At 48.8% G+C, this 19,447-nt stretch overlaps 1 protein-coding gene across 9 annotated transcripts in view; it reads left to right on the top strand.

Annotated features, from left to right (window-relative positions):
- Positions 1–12,253, top strand: part of WASF3 (WASP family member 3) — a 136,091-nt gene extending 123,838 nt beyond the window's left edge. For 8 of the 9 annotated variants that reach the window (XM_058689260.1, XM_058689223.1, XM_058689284.1 and 5 more), the window contains 4 exons: positions 172–347; positions 4,696–4,962; positions 6,375–6,742; positions 9,052–12,253. In XM_058689260.1, coding sequence (XP_058545243.1) covers positions 172–347; positions 4,696–4,962; positions 6,375–6,742; positions 9,052–9,209 — 969 coding nt within the window. In that variant the 3' untranslated portion in view covers positions 9,210–12,253. Of the gene's footprint in view, positions 1–171; positions 348–3,653; positions 3,821–4,695; positions 4,963–6,374; positions 6,743–9,051 lie in introns of all 9 variants that reach the window. The other variant, XM_058689291.1, reaches the window with a different exon arrangement.
- The last annotated feature ends 7,194 nt before the right edge of the window (positions 12,254–19,447 follow it).

The following is a 19,447-nucleotide window of genomic DNA, read 5'->3' as shown; positions in this document are numbered from 1 at the left end:
GTTGGGTAAGAGAGTATATGCTTAGAATTTTCTTAACGTTAAAACCACCGGAAATGGGAATGTCTCTTGTTTGCACACCACGCTTGTTTCCTATGCATTACGACTGCATTTAACTTCTGTTTTCCTCTCCCTTCTGTCTTGGCATGCTTGCCCTCTCTGCCTGGACACCAGGAGCAAAAGCGTATAGATGGCACAACCCGTGAGGTGAAAAAGGTTAGGAAAGCCAGAAACAGGCGCCAGGAGTGGAGTATGATGGCATATGACAAAGAGCTTAGACCCGACAACAGGCTGTCTCAGAGTGTGTACCACGGAGCGTCTTCCGAGGGATCCCTGTCCCCAGACACTAGGTGTGTGTGCGTGTGTCGTAGCAAAGCCTCTGCGTAGTGCTCGGTTTTATTGTACATTGGAGACGTACCAGTGGCTTTCGTGTTCACGTGGCCCCACGGTACGTTTCAAAGCTTTCCTTAAAAGTCGATTCTATATATGTTTTCGATTGTGAAATAATCCTTTAAAACAGTTTCATTTTACATTGGGTCACATCGTATGATTCTCCACCACTCTGACTTCAGTTTATGGTTCCATTAATCTAGACGCTGTGTTTTAACGTTGATACTAACTTTGGGCTTGATAACCATCGATGACTGACATTTTTATTTTAATAATCATTAATTCTTTCTCTTCTGCTTTAGCTTAGAATCTCGAATTTCCTTTGCCACCTGGTATCTAAAATTAATTAGTAGGTAGTAACTGATGTGCCTGCGATGCAACTTCATTATTCTTTAAATAACCTTTTCTAAGAGTGGTGAGTAAAAGCGATAGTGTTTTCTTCAGTGCACTAATCTTGTGTATTCTAATTTCAGGAGAAGAGTTCTGTTGGAGTTACTTTTAAGAATTTGTAAGCATTTAAGTAAAAAAAAATATTCCTTGCAGGTGTGAATGACATGGTCACTAAGTCACCATTTGTTGCAAAAGGGATTCACCGAATGACAGAAGCTGACTAGTCAATTTTTACTTCTGGTTTAATTTCCTGTTTCTGCTTTTGTAAGGTCATGGTCTGCCACTTGCCTGCAGCCTCAGTCTTCCGGCAACATTTCAAAATTCCAATAGAGAATTCTTAAGGGACACAAGAATGTTCTAAAAATAGCCAACAACCTGGACGTCGCATTACATTTGTATCTTTTTTTTTTTTAATTATTATTGAGAGACAGAGAGAGACCATGAGCAGGGGAGGGGCAGAGAGAGGGGGAGACACAGAATCCAAAGCAGGCTCCAGGCTCTGTGCACAGAGCCTGATGCGGGGCTCGAACTCAGGAACCACGAGAGCACGACCTGAGCTGAAGGCAGACGTTTAACCGACTGAGCCACCCAGGCACCCCACATCTGTGTCCTTTTTAAATTTTTATCTCTATAACCTCGGCGTCTAGTCCGCTCTGCACAAGTGGCTTTGTCTTTGGTAGTTACCACGCCCAGAAACATCCCTGCCCCAGAAGGGCTGTAAGTCTTTGACTGGCTATGTTAGGAGGCAAGTTCTAGGCAGTTTTTCTGTACTGGCTGTTACCTGTTCAGTATTAGAGAATTAGTGGAGCTTTAACTGAGTGCTTGCCTCAAGTTTGAATCTCTGTGTCCATTTATTTCCATAGAAAATAACAACAATGACGATCCAGGTTGCTCACGCCTCTAGGGGTGAGGAGGGGTACTTGAATACGATAGCCTTGAGAGTGTCAATTGGCTTTTTGGCATTTTTTTTCCCAACTAATTTCGTTGTGCCTGTTTACTCATAGGAAACCTATGCTTTATTTTATAATATTCCATATACTTGTTCTCCCATTTCAACAGATGCAGGTGGAAAAATGATTTTTTCCTCCCTCAGTTGAGGGATGGTTACTTGCTCTGGCATCCGAGATTCCGTTGTTCCGTGTTGGGTATAAAATTGACAGTTGCTGAGATTATTTAGTGTTCAGCCTTTGTATTTATGTGGTTCAGGTGCATCTTCATTTTTCTTAGTTTGCAGAATGCAAATCCCATTTCCCACAGCCTCTTGCTATCTGCACACGCGAGATAATAGATTAAAATTTATCCGTGTACTTGGATTCTGTCCCTTAATTTAGAGACTTTTTTATTTTACTAAAGTGTATCGCTTTTTCTTCATATAAAATAAGCTTTTTATATTTGGAAAGTACCAACGAAAAGTAAAATATTATCCATAATCCTATCATCCAGAGAAACCCCTTTCTGCATTTTAGTGTATTTCTTCCTTTGGTCTTTTTTTCAGTACACGTCCATGTTTTTTCTTTTATGAAATTGAAATCATGCGCCACGTTTTCTGTCTTTTGACTTTTATTATTTCATATTTATGTTTCAAGTGTTATTTAGAAACAAGGTTTTTAATGGATATATTGAGGACAACTGCCTGTTCGTGTAAGTAGTGTGTTTGAATCCCATCCAGGTAAACTAACCACGAGATTTTGCTCCACTGATCAGGAATGGTTTGATTCTAAGCATAAATTTAGGATGAGAATTGACACACTTACCTCCTGCTCTCCCTTGCCCTTCTCAGGGGTAGATGCCTCCGGCCCAGGTGTCCTTGCGTTTGTCTCTTCCTGTCCTGCGCCCGTGTTACAGCCGTCCCACTGCCTACCTGTCTACCCACAAGACCCTGGGGGGACTCTTTTGATTCTCCCACTGCATCTCCACTGCCTGCACTTTTCTTCTTCCTTTTTCCATGTGGTCTTCACTCCTACCAGTTCTCTTTTCTGTAACGGACAGTCAGTGATGATCATGACGTTTCAGGACCACCCCACTCGTCTCCACGTTGGTACAGCATCTTGTGGGGCTGACTGCTACCTTCCCGCGGGGATGTCTGGCCCCCACCGGGCCCCCGAATCCCCACCTTTCCTCCAGCCCACTGGCACCCCCCGCCTCAACAGAGCAGCCCCCCTCCAGAGCAGCCCTACCCTCCAGACCTCGCCCGTGCTGTTCTTATCCTCAGACGCACACCCCCTGCTCCTTTACTCTCTCCTCCGTCTGGTCTTCCTTCCCCTTTCACCGGCTCCTTTGGGCCTCTGTCACAAGGCTACTCTGTGGGAGGAGTGCCCCGAGTTACCCCAGGATGTTTACAGTTTCTGGCTCCCCATCTCCTCAGAAGCACTGCCTATTTTGCGAGATGACCTCGTTTCCTTGAGAAAGTGGTGCACGCAGTCTGTGACACAGGCGCACGCGCACACACACACACACACACACACACACACACACGGTCAGTCACGCACCACCAGTGGCTCCAGTGTCTTCGGGGTTTCCATTTTTAAAATGTGCTACTTCTAAAGCTAGGTCGGGTGCTTCCCCCATTAAGAGTGTTTTTAACTCGCTAGCAGTTTGCATGGTTCAAAAGACATACTCGTGTTCACACCGTAATCTAGAATTCACACTGCAAGTAAGAAGCAAAAAGTGAGTTATTCGTTATTCTCATTATATTGCAAGTAGGGAAGAAAAAAAAAAAAGCAAAAAAGCAGCCTCTTGTCATTTAGAATGCTTTTCTGTGCCGTGCGACGCTCCGGTTAAGGAAGCTACCGTCGGGATTTCAAAGATCGAAATTCAGTTGGTGTCTTCCCTGCTCCCCCCCGCATCCCCAACGTGTGTTTGCCTGTTTCCTTCAGAGAGAGAAGCACAAGCTGAATCCTAACAGAAACCAGCAAATAAATGTGAGAAAAGTAAGAACAAGAAGAGAAGAGTGGGAGAGAAGGAAAATGGGCATTGAGTTCATGAGTGACACCAAGGAGCTGGCACAGGCAGGGAGCACGGCCGAGGACAGAGTGCCCAGGGGGTTCGTCACTTTGCGCTCTCGGACCCCAGCCTCAGGTTGCCCGCCCTGCTTTGGCTGTCCTGAGAGGACGCGCGGCCCCCTTACTGACAACGCCTCCTGTAACCTGTCCTGTAACCCTGGGCCAGGAACACGCCGCTGTCGTTACTAATGCCCGTGGCCTGTGTGGCTGCGACACTCACGAGTCCCCGCTCCCTCTGTAGGGCCTCGCTGGCCTCCCAGCGTCCGCACGTTTCTGAGCTCTGCTCATCTAATCTAAGACCTCCATTCCTTCCAGAGTTTCACACTCAGCTGTGCGCTCAAAGAGAAGACGACCTTTCCGTGTTACCCCACATTCTTTCCTTTTTGGCCGAGTACAGTTCTTCCGTCGAAGAACACTACGGTTCACTGTATTGCATTCTGGATTTCTTTCCTTTTCTTTCCCGTTCGTGTTCATCTGGGTCACCTGCCATTTTGTAACTTCTAATTATATGCTCTCACTCTCATTGCCACTGAAATCCTCTGCCTTAGGTGCGGTTTTTTAACTAAATGGGATCTGTCTTGTAGCCTTCTCTCTTAGAAAAAAAAAAAAAACACGCTGAAATACTGTGGAAATGGGGCTCTGCTGCTCCCTGCTTGCCAATCTGACTTACCCACTTCAGCGCTGTGAATCTGAAGCCACGTAACACTGGGGCTTGCTGCTAAAGTCGTAATGATGTTGTTGCTGGGAGGCTCTCATGGGGCTGGACCTGGCTGGTGCTTGTAAAGGAAACACAGTGTGTGATTTCTGTACATCGGCAAGGTTGTTGCTCAAATAGAGGTGTATGCCTGTTGGGGTGGGGTGGGGGGATCCTCCTAATTTAATTTGAATTTCTCCCCCCCCCTTCCCTGAACGCCAGGTCGCACGCATCGGATGTCACAGATTACTCTTACCCGGCGACCCCCAACCACTCTCTGCAGCCGCAGCCCGTGACCCCTTCTTACGCGGCCGGCGACGCACCACCGCACGGGCCGGCAGCCCAGGCCCCCGAGCATGAGTACCGACCCCCCTCCGCCTCGGCGAGGCACATGGCGCTGAACAGACCCCAGCAGCCGCCGCCGCCACCCCCACCGCAGGCCACAGAGGGGTCCCAGGCCTCCGCGCCCATGGCGCCAGCAGACTACGGGTAACCGGGACCCCTGCGTCCTGCCGCGCTTGCTGTGGCATCGGCAGTCTTGCTGTGTGTGCTCGAGAAGGTGTAACTGAACGATCATACCTTAGGGGCCAGAAGCAGCCAGGGGCGGCTGGGTGTAGATGCTACCAGCTAAGCCACATTCTGCGTTAAAAGCCTCAGTGTCCCGCCGCTCCCCTTTCCGTTACAGATGCATCTCAGGTTCGAATCTGTAGTCATGCACACCCCCCCCCCCCCGCCCCTCCATACATACCCCTGGCTACGTTCGAATGGATTGCGAAGGAAGCCAAGGCGTTGATCGAGGGTGACACGCTGATTTTGTGAACCTGTCCCAGATCTCCGGGTTTCTGGACGTGCGCCGGGTGAACCGCAGAGAGTTCCCGTCACACGTGAGAAAACCATACAGTGCAGCCCCCCGTGAGCCGTGTTCGCACTTGGCCCCGTGGTCCCCTTTCTTGACCTGTTGGAGCCCAGACATCATTCCTCTCCTGGGTCCTTTTGTTTTCCGTGTCTCGGGTGGGATTCAAACGCCTCCTAAAGAAAGACCCTCACGTTCAGGAGTTTATTAATGTAAGCACCCGTCTCTGTTTTGATAGGCGGTCTTTTGCCCTGTCTTTTCGGGCTCAACCGTAACCTTTGAAGAGTTAGGCCCTCCGAGACAGTGTCCGGGAAGGTTGAGTGTGTGTTTGTGTTAACATGTGTGTTCTTCAGAGCAGCATGAAACACCTGAATGTATGCCCTGCCCCCCCCCCTCCCGCCAGCTTTTTGAGGTTCCCTCTGTGACCACTCAGTCCTGGTTATTCCCATCCATCCGTTCTCTCTCTCGGAGTGTGTTCTGAGGCTCTAGCCAAGGGTCAGGCAAAGAGAGGGTCTGTGGTCCAGTTGGTTAGGAAAAGCCTTAGCTAAGTAGAATTCAGTGGATTTCTTAGCTGAAGGACTTTTCAAAGATTTTGATACTTCCATAGGCACTGTCGGCTTGAGGCACTTCCGTGGGACGGGCTAGGAAATACAGATTTTTCCGAATCTGACTGACCACAGAACCCTTGTAAGACCGAGTGCGTGAGCCGCCCACCTTTGAGATGCCCAGGAGAAAGGGGAGACTTGAGTCACTGTTCTTAACCTCTGCCGTCAACCGTTTTATTCTGGCCTGCCACAGAGAGTTACTTTTTGAGTGATTTTCTTTTCGGTTCCTTTGAGTAGGTGATCTCGAATCGCATCACAGCGAATAATGTAGACATGTGAGAACGGCTGGTGCGAAGCGTGGATGTTCGCGTCCTACGGTGTTACAAGTTCAAAGGACAGTGTATACTGTGTTGGAGGGAGGCCCCTGTGTTAGGTGTATTAGACGCGCAGAGGATGTGGCTGTTGCTGCTTTAACGACTCTTGGTGTTTCCTCTCTTTATTAGGATGCTCCCAGCACAGATCATTGAGTATTACAACCCCTCAGGACCGCCGCCTCCTCCGCCGCCCCCCATGATTCCTTCAGCACAAACTGCTTTCGTCAGCCCTCTCCAGATCCCCATGCAGCCCCCCTTCCCTGCCTCTGCGGGCTCCTCCTACGCGCCTCCTCCCCACCCTCCCGCCGCGGGGCTCGTGGTCACGGCCCCGCCGCCTCCGGGCCCACCGCCGCCCCCGCCGGGTCCTCCTGGCGCAGGGTCTTCTCGATCCTCCTCCCCAATGCACGGCCCCCCAGCAGCCGAGGCAAAGCGCCAGGAGACGGCACAGCCACCCATAAGCGATGCTCGAAGCGATCTGCTTGCTGCCATTCGAATGGGTGAGTGAGCATCTCAAACACAGTCTTCCTTCTAGAAGGAGATCTCTTCGTGGCTCCGACCCCAGCTACAGCCTGGCCCTCAAGTGTCTACTCTCCACTGAACTGTGTCTGAGGATAGGGTTCAAGGACACTTGTTTGATTTTTTTTTTTGAAGTTTATTTATTTTGAGAGAGACAGGCAGTGCGAGTGGGCGAGGGGCAGAGAGAGAAGGAGAGAGAGAGAGAGAGAGAATCCCCTGTGCCACCAGCTACGGAGCCCAGCGCGGGGCTTGAACTCCTGAACCGTGAGTTCGTGACCTGGGTCGAAACCAGGAGTCGGACACTCAGCCGACTGAGCCACCCAGGCGCCCCTTGATTTTGTTTTTGGTACACTGTAGATATGTTTTTGCCAGTGCAGGATAAACACACAGTAATAAAGAATTGAGAATTCAGGAAACCTTTACTTGACTAGAAATAGCTCATAAAAATGATCACTAATTAATGAGATCTTTCCTCTGCCTTCTACTCTGGGGGTAAATGTATAAATGAGCGAAAGCAAGCTCGTGTATATGATTTAGTTATTTTTAAAAATCTAAGCTGTGTCCTAGACTTCCCATATTTTTAGCTCGATGTGCTAAGCCAGTAAGCTTTGCAACATTTATTTAGCAGCAGAATTCTTTTGTCAGATTGAAGTCCTACACTGAACCCCAGAACATGAGACATACAGAAATAGAGCATCTCTGGTCCCATCAGGTTGGAGGAGCCCAGACGTTCACCCGTTTTGCCCCCGCCCCCCCTCCCCCCCCGAGCCACACACTTCCAGTCTGTTCCACCCCGTTTTTTCTCAGCCCCAGGCACAGCCCAGGCTGGTTGAGGGTCACTGACAGGGCGTGAGATATCCCAAGAGCTCCTCGTGCAGTCGGGAGATGCACCGTCTCCTGGTCACGGTCTGGTTGTTTCCGTTCGGAAGGGACTGAGAAGGGAGCCCGACAGCAGCACCCCTGGCGTCCTTCACAGGACGGCGGGGACGTGACTGCCTCTGCTCTGAGTGCCCACAGATCAGACTGGAGTGTGACACACAGGCCCGGGGTTCTCGTATGTCTTGAACGTCTTGAACGTCATTGGCACACTTCGATTTTGTCAAGGAGAGAAGATCCCAGAGGTACACGACCCCGTCGCAAGTAAATTTAGGGTCATAGCAGGACAGTGGTTTTGTTTTCTGACACCCGTGAGCCCCTTCCAGTAAGAGTGATGACATAACTTGGGTCTAATCACGAGGAAACCTCTGATAAGCCCACATCAAGGGACAGTCTATAGAAGAGCTGCCTGTGTTCTTCAAAACCGTCAAGGTCGTAAAACACAAAGACTGAAGAACTTCCCAGAATAAGGGATATTAATGACAACGAACGTGATGGGTGTTTCCACGTCGGATCCCAAGCCTGGTGGAAAACTTTCTTCATTTGCTGCTGTTAGGTCTGCTGGCAAAATTGAAATGAAATTGTGCAGTAGATGGGTAGTATATTTGTGTCTGCACTAAGAGCCTGATTTTGATCATTGTCTCTTAGGAATTACACATGAGGTATTTTAGGGGCAAAAGGACATCATATGCTACCTTATTCTCAAGTGATCCAGGAAAAAGTATGGGTGTGTGAGCAAGAATGCCAGAGAAGGGTTGCTAGTTAAACAAGACGGTCAAATGGGATCGGGATGTCGGTTGTATGGGGACGTTTTTCCGCTAGTTTTACAGCCTATAAATCTGAAATCGTTTCAAAAGAGAAAGTTAAAGAATTAGCACATTAAATCATCTTCGTATCCCACTTTGTTAATAAGAAAGCAGATGACTGTATTTTGTATTCATTTTCAGCAAATCAGTGAGACAAAGATCTCTTAACTCCCCACACGGGCCAAGGGCTACTGGGGCAAAGCACTGCTTTCTAAGCCTTGGGATTACAGCAGCGTCCCGGAAGTGTTCATGATGCAGTCCAGTATGGTAGCCCCCGGGGCCCAGTAACTTCACCCTTAATTAGCCACATGTGGCTAGTGGCTACCCCACTGGACGGTGTAGCTCCAGAACTTTCGTGACGTTCGTATGTCCTGATTCGAACACGCTGCCGTAAAACACTTTGCTACAAAAAACGTTTCCACTTTGCCAATTTTGTTGGTCACGAAACTTCTATTTCCCAAGCTTTTCTCCCCTCAGGTTTCCAAAACTTTCTACCCTGGGTGTCAGCAGGAAAAACAAAAAAAAGGCCGCTAGGCCTGTTAGTTTGTGTTTCCTTCGTGTGGAGCCAGCAGAGGGATTAAATTCTACGCTCCGTGTCGTGTCTCTAGGGATTCAGCTGAAGAAGGTGCAGGAGCAGCGTGAGCAAGAAGCCAAGCGCGAGCCAGTTGGGAACGATGTGGCCACGATTCTGTCCAGACGCATTGCCGTGGAGTACAGCGATTCTGACGACGACTCCGAGTTCGACGAGAACGACTGGTCCGACTGAGGCGGGGCGCGTGCGCGGGTGGACGGCGTGGGGGCAGGGCTGCTTGCCGGCAGGAGACCGTGCGTCGGAAAATGCCTCGCAGATTTTGTGGTCTCCGCGCCCACGTAGTGGTATTATAACCCTGTAGCTTAGCAACTTTTGTATTAATAATGTGATATTGCTTTTGCACATCCAAAAATTCTGGGTTTTTTCAGTATTTACTGTGTAATACTTAAGTGCCACTACACATAGCAAATTGTGCTGCACACGAGGAAATATGCTGTAACTATTGCATTGTCCCGAAAACGGCATTTTGCTTCCTTTTTCTTGGCCGTGAGCGTATTTAGTGCAGTTTGGGTTTCCTCCTTTTGGTCGCTATAATTCTGCAGACTTGCTGCGTGTTTGTGAAGCTGCCTGGTGTTAGGTCTTTGCAAGATTAATGACCGTGTGTCAGAGTGATGTCTTCCAATCAGTAAGTGATACCGTTTCACCTTCGTTTTGTTCTGTTTTGTTTTAAATGTGTTTCAGAAGAAGTTGGTTCTAGAGGGAAGGATTTAGCAAGTAAGGAGGATCCAGTGTTTCTGCTCGCAGTGTCTGGGCTTGTGCCTCTGTGTGACTCGGAACGATCTGTTAGATAATTTCGTTTCCTTTGCACCGGCCCTTTGCAGGCAGGGTTCCCTGCGGGCGTTCGCTTGGTCCCTGCCTGTCGGCAGTTGCCATTAAGAGGTTTGGGCAGCTGCGCAGTGATGAACATGAACAACAGGGTTCTTCTTCCGTCAGGGCCATGGGGTTGTGACGCTGGAAATGTGTGACAGCGCTTACAGCCTTGGGTGCCAGCCAGCCAGCACAGACACGGTGGTCCGGGACCCCCGGACCTCAGGGAGAGGGCCTGCCGTGGCTCCTCGCGCCGCGTGCTCTGAAGTTGAAAAGCTTAGATGGAGGTGGACGTAGATGCTGGCAGCTACTTGCTTTTCCCGGTGCCGCGGCCACATTAGGGATCCATCACCCGAGCGGGGCCGTGGCCCCGCTCCTAGAAGCACACGGTTCTCTTTCCTCACGTGGCCGTCGGCACAGGGGATTTTCAAAAGTACCTCAGGTCAGAGTAGGCTCCTGGCTGCACCGGATCACTTGCCCCTCGCCTTCGCCCTTCCCGCTCTGCTTCCCACACGGCAATACGACCGAGCCATGGGGTTGATCTTCCTGAGGAAGGCAGACTGCTGGAACGCTCACGGATGGCAGCTTAAGTCTTAGAAGTTGGGGTGAGGGATCGCTGCTTGTTCGGAACAAATAAACGCCCCCGGGCTTTGATTCTAGATACGACTTCACAAATAACACTAAGACACTTTACTTACTAGGGATTCTTACCCGAGTACAGCATTTCTCACGGATGGCGGTTACTCGTGACTCTCGGTCGTGACAGAGGCGTCTTCAGCTCAAGGCAGAGCTGGCTGGTTCATGGTGGTCGTCTCAGCAGGACCATGACCGATGGGTTTTTGTTACTGAGTCCTCCTGAGGACTTCAGCGGCACCCTCGAACTGGGTCTCTGCGTCCCTGTGTGGACATTTACGTGGCTTGTGGGCGTTCGTCCTATAAAGCCGATACCTTGAATTTCAATCACGTAGAGTTGGAGACTCCGAAAAGCCTAATGTCTGTGTCCCCTTCCCAAGACCATCCTTCTCACATCAGGTTACCTGAGTCTTTTCAGCGGGACTGGCTATTTTGACACATGCTTCTCGAGTTTCTGTGTCTTGGAGCTGGACGCCATAATTTTACCGATTATAAGCAGTAGTTAGTAATGAACGTTTAAATTTCTCCCTTTGATTTCTCTCCCTTTATTTCAGTGTAAAGGCCTCCTGTGTTGGCATTATTCTTGGGACTTTTACCATTTGTACTCCTCTTTTGTCTTTATTACAATATTTTGTTTTTATTGTTACTTTTGGAGTAGGAATTACTTGCACAATTCTAGAACTTCTATCTGGTAACGCTTCTTTGTTTTTTATGTCCCTTCTGTTCTCAGGACGAAGAGAACACATAAAGCTACTACCCATGTCAGAATTTCTTCTATTTATATCTTATTACAATAAAATTACTGGCACTTTATTCATAAATATTCATAAGCCTATTAATTATTAGTCGTCTTCCTGTAGTGGAATCAACAAGTCACTTTCAACTTGATTTTCCGACTAGTGAAAAACCTTTTGCCCTAGGGTGTCACCTAGCCTTTAACAGAATGGAAAAGGACTAAATTTCCATTTCGATTATTTTTACAGTATTTTTCTCAGCAAATCGGATTTCTTCGAAAATTTAAATCCAGACTTTTTCTAATGTGCTAGTACATGAAAAGGAAAAAGTGAATATTTTGATTTTTCAGTTTTCCATTTTCAAAAAATATTTACCAAAACAAACGGAGAAGGACATTCAAAAGGGTATTTCATAGCTGTGAATTTTACATTTTAAAGTAGCAGTCATCTATTGTAAGGTTATTTTAAATCATCCTCCGTTTTGTTCCCCCGCGTGTATTTTAGATTCATTTCTGATCAGCTTTTTTCTCACATCGTAGATTAGGCAGAGGGGATGAGAAGACTGCTCGGTACCACACACATTAGCTACACAAACATAACGTGGTTGCTTTTCCATCGGTGGCCCCAGACCGTAGGATTTGGTACACTTCTGGTTTTCCTTTCGTGAAAGTATACTGTTAGGAAATTAACATTTTCATTTCAGTAAATGTTTAGAATATCAACATCTTTTCTGAGCACCAAGTGGCTAGGCTGTGAAAGTTTTGTAATAATTTGCAACGGAAATACACGATACATTTGAATCCATTAAAGACTAGTGGGAATGTATCAGCCAGAGTAGCAAGTAAGTTTTGTTTTATAAATCAGAGTATCTGTCACCTTGCAGTATTATTACCAATGCTGTTGTAAATTGAATTGAAAATGGTATTAAAAAAAAAAAAACAACAACCTCCTGTTAAACAATTTTTATCTGTTTGTATATCTTACTATAGATTATGTACAAGTAACATCTAAATAAAATTACACTTTTAACCCTAAAAGGTTTTACTCATTGGCAACAGTGTTGTATGTTTAATGTTTTTTGGAGGGGAGAAGTTGGGGGTTTGGCAGAGTTTTTAAAAAAATTAAAAAAAAATTTTCTTAATGTTTATTTTTGAGAGAGAGAGAGACAGACAGACCGTGAACAGAGGAAGGGCAGAGAGAGAGGGAGACACAGAATCCGAAACAGGCTCCAGGTTCCGAGCTGTCAGCGCAGAGCCTGATGCGGGATTTGACCTCACGGACCGCGAGATCATGACCTGAGCTGAAATCCGAGGCTTAACCGACTGAGCCACCCAGGTGCCCCTTAAAATTTTTTTAATGTTCTTATTTATCTTAGAGAGAGAGAGAGAGAGAGAGAGAGAGACAGACAGACAGACAGAACATGAGCTGGGGAGAGGCATAGAAGGAGGCACAGAATCTGAAGCAGATCCAGGCTCTGATCTGTCAGCACAGAGCCCAATCCAGGGCTCGAACTTGTGAACCTTGAGATCATGACCTGGGCTGGAGTCGGACACTCAACCCGCTGAGCCACCCAGGTGCCAGAAGGGCAGAGTTTTCACTTAGCATTTTCATTATTAGATAGCAAATACTCCGATTTCCATTTAAATTTCTGCATAAGTTTTGCGTCACCAGGATTTGTGATTGGATTCTGGGAGGGACCCGGCGTAGTGAGAAAGGAAAAGCCATTCTGGGAGCAGCAGGCCGTGTGCTTCGCCACGTCCAGTCTTGATAATAGCAGTGATGAACATTCGGTAGCACTTATTGTTCTGGGATGCTTTTCTCCAGCCCTTACAGTAACACATCATGATACACATCGTGTACGTATATAACACATCATATACATTCAGTATACACATCATAAATTAGAGTTTAATATTTGTAACTAATGTTTAATATTTTTGAGGTAAACGTGAAATGCAGCATCCTAAGTATACCATCTGATGAGTTGTCACAGTGTGGACGCTCTCGTAACGCAAATCCCATCTCTTGTAACGCCAATCCCACAAAGGTAGCCAGCGCTGCCGTGACCCCAGTATGTTGCTCCATATCCTTCAGAGGCTTCTGTCCTAGTCCCTGGAGCAACCACCGTTGTGGTTTTGTTTTGTTTTTTTAAGCTATGGATTCATTTTAGCCTGTTTGAGAACTTCACATATGTGGAGTAAAATAGTACCATTTTCCATCTGGCTTCTTTTAGCATAATGTTTTTGAAAGCCATTAATGTCACGGCATATGTCAATATTTTATGCCTTTTTTGTCACTGAGTAGTGTTCCATTGTATGAATATCCCGAAGCGGGTTTATCCATGCTCTTGGTAAGACTCCATACAAGTCCTTTCTGGGCGTATCTGCTCATCTATCTTGGATAGATACCCAGGAACGCGACTGCTGAGTCACAGGTAGGTGTGTGTTTAGTTTTATAAGAAATTGCCAGACTTTTGCAAAGTGGCTGTACTATTTTAAACTCCCCAGCAATGTTGCTTCATATGCTTTGGTATGATTTTCCTTGTATTTATCTCGCTTGGAGTTCCTTGAACTTAAATCTGTAATTTATGTCTTAAATGAAATTTGGAGAATATTTAGACGTTACTTTTTCAAATATATTTTCTGTCCCTTTCTTTCCTTACATTCCTATTACACATACATTAACCTTTTGAGGTTGGCCCACAATTCCTTGAGGCTCTTTCGATTTAAAAATTGTTTTTCTCTCTTCAGGTTCACCGACTCTTTATTTTGTCTCTTACAATTTACTCTAAAGCCCATCTAGTAAGTCTTTTCTTCTAACCTTCTTTTCCATGTAGAATTTCATACCCTTTTTTAAAGTTTATTATGAGAGAGAGAGAGGGAGCATGAGTAGGGGAGGGGCAGAGAGAGAGGAGACAGAGAATCCCAAGCAGGCTCTGGGCTGTCAGCATAGAACCCGATGCGGTTGATCTCACAAACCACGAAATCATGACCTGAGCCAAAATCAAGTGTCTGATGCTTAACCACCCAGGCGCCCCTGTTCTTTTTTCTTTTTTAATAGCTTTTTTTTTTTTTCTCTGCTGAGATTCCCTACCTGTTTGTTTATTACAAGCTTATTTTCCTTTACATCTTTGAGCATGGTTATATTAGCTCTTTAAAAATCCTTGCCTGCCAATTCCAACATGTGGATCTTTTCAGGATCCGTCTCTAAATTGCCTTTTTCTCTTGGGTGCATGCCTCGTAGTTTTGGATTGTATCCTAAACTTTATGAATTCTACATTTCAGGGACTCTGGAGTGTGTTATGTTCCTCTGAAAAGTACTGATTTAAAAAAAAAAATTTTTTTAACGTTTGTTTATTTTTGAGAGACAGAGCGTGAGCAGGGGAAGGGCAGAAACCGAGGGAGACAGAGTCCGAAGCAGCTCTAGGCTCTGAGCTCTCAGCACAGAGCCGGACACAGGGCTCGGACTCACAAACCTTGAGATCACACCTGAGCTGAACCGACTGAGCCACCCAAGCGCCCCTGAAAAGTGCTGATTTTTAAGGGAGGTCGTTAACAGGGCTAGAATTAAGCTGCCACTTCTCCTTACCCTGCCTACGTTGGGTAACCACGGAACTCTCCTAAGTTCTTTTAGCTTAGCCAGGCCACTTTGAGTTTGCCTTGCTTTACACCTGGTTTATAGGATCAACCAGAGATTTGGGCAGTTTTACCCAGGATTTTTGGATCCTCCTTTCTGGCTCTCTTTTCTAGTATCTTCTGTCACTTTCTGCCTGTTCTGATCACTCTGAACTTGGTCCTCTTACTTGTTAAGCCAGCAAGGCTGCGGGTTTTCTACTCCAGCTCAGCTGCCCTACTTGGCAGATGGAAGCCTGTCCTCGGGCAGAAAAGCCATTAAATGCACCCAAAGATTTTCCTCCTAAGCCTCGGCCCTCCTCTGGTGTTCTGGTTTTGATTTCTCTCCAGCGCCTTCGATAGTCGTGAAGTGTATTTTGTCCACTTTGTGGTTGTTCTCTGTAAAGAATTGCTCTAGAATGGGCCAGTCCTGCATTCTCAGGAGGCTCCCTCCATAAATATTGGATGCAATAGCTTCTTAAAAACATTTTAAAATATCACTTAAAGATGAGGACTGGGGCGCCTGAGTCGCTCATCGCATGATGTGCTCTAAAACATCAGCCATCTTGACCGCCTTGCTCTAAACTGTACAAGCAGAACACGGCACCTGAATGACCTGGAGCCCGAGACGACTTTAATAAATCGCTGGCCTTAACCCCAGTCTCAAATTTTTATGTTCACCGCAAGGACCTTGATGTTTCCACGGAGTGTTAAAACGTTAAATGTAGGAATAAATCGACGCAGACAAAATAATTTCTATTTCTGACTCTTGGTTCCTTTGAAAAAGGGGTGCCACTACTTAGAAGTCTGAAAACGGCCACCTGACATCATCACCGTCCGATTTTCTTGTCTTTAGACCGAGAAGTGTTCGCACTGTGATAGCACATTGAACTGCGGTCCAATTCTGCGTTTTATGAAGACAGTACCAATACGGAGGCCTGTCAAAAGCTGGAGAAGCCTCAGCTATCTAATTTGGAGGTGTGAGTACCTTGTAGAGGTATCTTGACGGGGACTTAGACGCTTAAGAGGTTCGCTTTCAAAATATACTTCCTTCACAGCTGACGCGTGGACGTTTCTTTGCCAAAACACAATAGCTCTCTGTTGCGAATATTTGCATATGTCATTTTTCTAAATCCCCCCCTCCCGCATTCATCCTGTGTACTTGTGATTTGAATAATTGGCTTCAAATATAGCACCGTGATTAGTTCGAGGTGGTGAATCGGTGGATGATTTGCCACGAAGAAAAATTAAGAGAATATGCCCTTTGAGAACAATTTAAAACCTACCAAGTGGTACTTACCATGAAGTGACATTTAAAAGCATTTAATATTCTAGGATGTGCTGCAGCTCTTCTGGCCTAAAACCAGTTTAAATAGAAGTCAAGCGATTTGAGAGTACGTAAGCCTACACATCCTGAAAGTGTGAATATAACTTAGCACTTAACATGGGTAAGATGTTACTTTTTGTGGTGTGCGTGACAGTGGCTCGCAATGTCCCTTCTTACCCTTTTGAAATCAGGACTTTATGATCTCGATAATTAGGGTGTCAACGTAACGCTCCTTTGAAAGTTCTTTTAATATTTCAAGGACCTAGGCATTCATTTGATTTGCAAGCTAGAGTTTCAACAACCTATGCACTGAGGGCTCAGACAAAGAGCAGCCCAGTGAATCACCAGTGGATGGTTCACCGTGGAGGCCCCCCCCCCCCCACCGCCCCGGATCGCTGCCCCACCTGTGAGCACCCACACTCATCAGGAATCAGGAGTGATTCTTAGGAACACCGAAGTGTAAGAACATCGTCTTAGCACCTGACCTTGCACGGTTGCTAGGAGCCCAAAGATCACCTGCAGTGACCCAGGACTGGTCAGCTGACTGGTGTCGCCACGGGGATCCCATGCTGAGCCCCGGGACCCCACGACACTCTCGTGTCTGCTCAGTGGCGGACGAGCACCCCCCCCGGTGCCGACGGGGTTCGGGTGAACGGAGTAACGACTGGTCGTCTCTGGACTGCAGGTGCAGGGATGCAGAATCACCATCTTTGATTCTGCACCTGGTGGCCCAATTCCATGTTCCTTGCAGAGAGCCTGTCCCCTCGTGTCCAAACCTCCCCAAGCTTCTCACTCGTTTATGTCATTGGGTCTTGGCTGCACAAAGCGCGTGGGAGACGTTACGGTCCCAGAGCAGATAATTTAGAAACTCGTTCCAACTCTCGTCCTCAGTAGCTGGGGAAGAGAAATGTCGGGGCCTGACTTTTGCCTGTGGGCTGTCGTTATTGGTGTCCCTCCCCAGACGGGCCTTGGTCTTTCCCCGGCGGCCGCGGGAGAGGCTCGTCTGTCTGTTGTTGATTCTCTGTTGTTTGTCGTGCCATGGGGGTCCTTGGGGCAGGAATGTGGCTGTGGGCTGCACATCACCCAGCATCTCCAGGGTTCTCTTGGGGTTGCTGTAAGCACAACACTCTTGAGAGCCCCCTTCTCCCTTCACAGCCTGACCTCTCCCTTGGTCTGTTTGCTTTGGCCCCCTGGCTCTGGGCAGTGGTGCAGAGAAGGAAGGTTCCTCTCTCCCTGTGTCATCAGTCTGTGGGCGGCCAGGAGCAGGCGGGTCCCTAAGCGGTTCCCTGCAGGGGGCTCCCTAGGGGTGTCCTTGCCTCGGGATGGGAAACAAAAGAAACATTCTTGGGTTGGCCCCACATCTAGCCATCGTGGCTCTCTGCCCTCTGCTAAATGGCCAGAGGCTGGTGTACATCCTGGTGGGCCCTCTACCCTGTGATGAAGGACCCTAGTCTGGGTTCAGGGACAGCATGGGAAGCCCCGTGGCCATATCCGCGCCTCCCCCACACGCCCACTGGACTCACTCCCAGCCTGTCTGTTCTGAGGCAAGAAAGAGATTTTCAAAGTAGCTTAACACAAATGTCTGCCTTCAGGACTAGTGAGGGCAGGAGGTGGGGCTTCCTGTGTTCAAACTCCTTCTTGGTTGTGAACTAGGGAGCAGTGAGAGGTCAGCCCGTGGGAGGGAAGGACAGTCCCACCCCCCCTCCACCATGACCTGGGGCCACTAACACAGGGCCAGGGCGAAGCCCGAGTCCCATTGGATCAAGCATAGAGTGACACAGCCATCAGCCCTAGTGGGGGATGGCACTCAGTGCCTGACTGCTCAGACTGGTCCCCTGAGGGACAGATGATAGCCGGGGAGCAGCCGCCGTGTCCCCAGGGCCCCGTGCTCCTCAGTGTGCTTGGGGTCGCTGGAGGGAGGCCCGAGACCGCCCCTCAGGGTGTGTGGTGCCCAGTGTCAGCCTGGCCCTCCTCTGCTGGGGTGGGGGGGGGGCGCTGGAGTGCCCATCCCGTCCGGATGAGGGTGTGTGGGCCACAGCTGCAGGGGACAAGGGTCAGAGAGGTGGGAACTGATTGCCCTCGGATCCGAAGCCTGGCACTATGACCACTCTCCGACGTAACATAGCACCTCTATGAAGCAGGAACCGAGATCATAGGCGAGGAAACGGGTCCCCGTGATCTGCCCACGGCTCCCAGAGGTGAGGCTCCAAGCCGGGCCTCCCTGAAGCGACTCTGCATCCCTCCTGCTTGGAGCGGCCTCCCAGGCCTCGCGGAGGACCCGCGGGACGCCGTGGTCAGCCTTCACCCCTGCTGCGCCACAAAGATGATGCGGGACTGCGACCGGGGAAGTCATGGGTTGGTTCCCAAAGGGTCAGCCACACGTGGGTGAGCTTGATGCACGGGGACAGCATGGCCTCCGAACAGCCCAAGAGGCCTGCTCGGTCCCTAATTTGACCCAAACACAGATTGTGAAATTCAGAGGCCGTGTTCCTTGCCCTGCCCCTGACTCCCCACCCCATCCCCGAGCTGTGCCTGGATCTCAGTGGTCGAGGCAGCATCCGAGATGGGGCAGGGGGACCTCCGCCCACCTCACTCAGTTGTTGACAAGGTTCGTGCGCAGCAGAATCGTCCTGGCCTCAAAGCCACGTTGTCAAAACGTCCTGCTCTGTCCCCAGTGGTGTCGAGGGGCAGGAAGCTGGCTGGGGCCCTGCAGGGCCTGCCTGGGAGGGAACTCAGCCTGTGCGAGGGCCCCTGTGCTTGGAGCCACACTGGCGTTCATGGGTCTCGGGGGCTCCAGGCCATCCCTGGAAGTGACCAAGGGTCCCACCTGAAGGAGGGGGGAAGGGGCCACACCCTGGGGAGGTGTCACAGAGGCTCAGCGCCTCCGAGGTCTCTGCAGAGCGACCACCCCAGGTCCCCCGGCACTATGCAAGCCCCCACGTTTGCAGGCCTAAAACCACAACCACTGGAAATGTGCCTTTGAAGGAATGGCCTCACCTCCAGAGGCCCCTACAGAGGACGAATCCGTTCTGAGCTCTGGTGCTGTGGCCTCGGGAGGGCTTTACACAGGCATCAGAGCCTCCTGTACTGTAAAGGACAAAAGGAACGGAGCGCTGTGAGTCCTGTCTTCCCTCTTCCGGGCTGTCAAGGGCAACCAAGTGGGGTATAAGTCCACGCACCGGGACCTGGATGTAGGGAGCCTCCCCTGCCCAAAGCAAACCGGTGCTCACAGACCTTCTTTCCCAGGGCGCCTCCCAGCGCTTCCGTGGGAAAACACCGCCTCCCAGTGGCCGGACGATT

This window comes from Neofelis nebulosa, chromosome 1 (assembly GCF_028018385.1).
Source record: "Neofelis nebulosa isolate mNeoNeb1 chromosome 1, mNeoNeb1.pri, whole genome shotgun sequence".
Taxonomy (NCBI): domain Eukaryota; kingdom Metazoa; phylum Chordata; class Mammalia; order Carnivora; family Felidae; genus Neofelis; species Neofelis nebulosa.
Note: the sequence above shows the minus strand (reverse complement) of the source record. Positions and strands in the feature narration are given on the sequence as shown.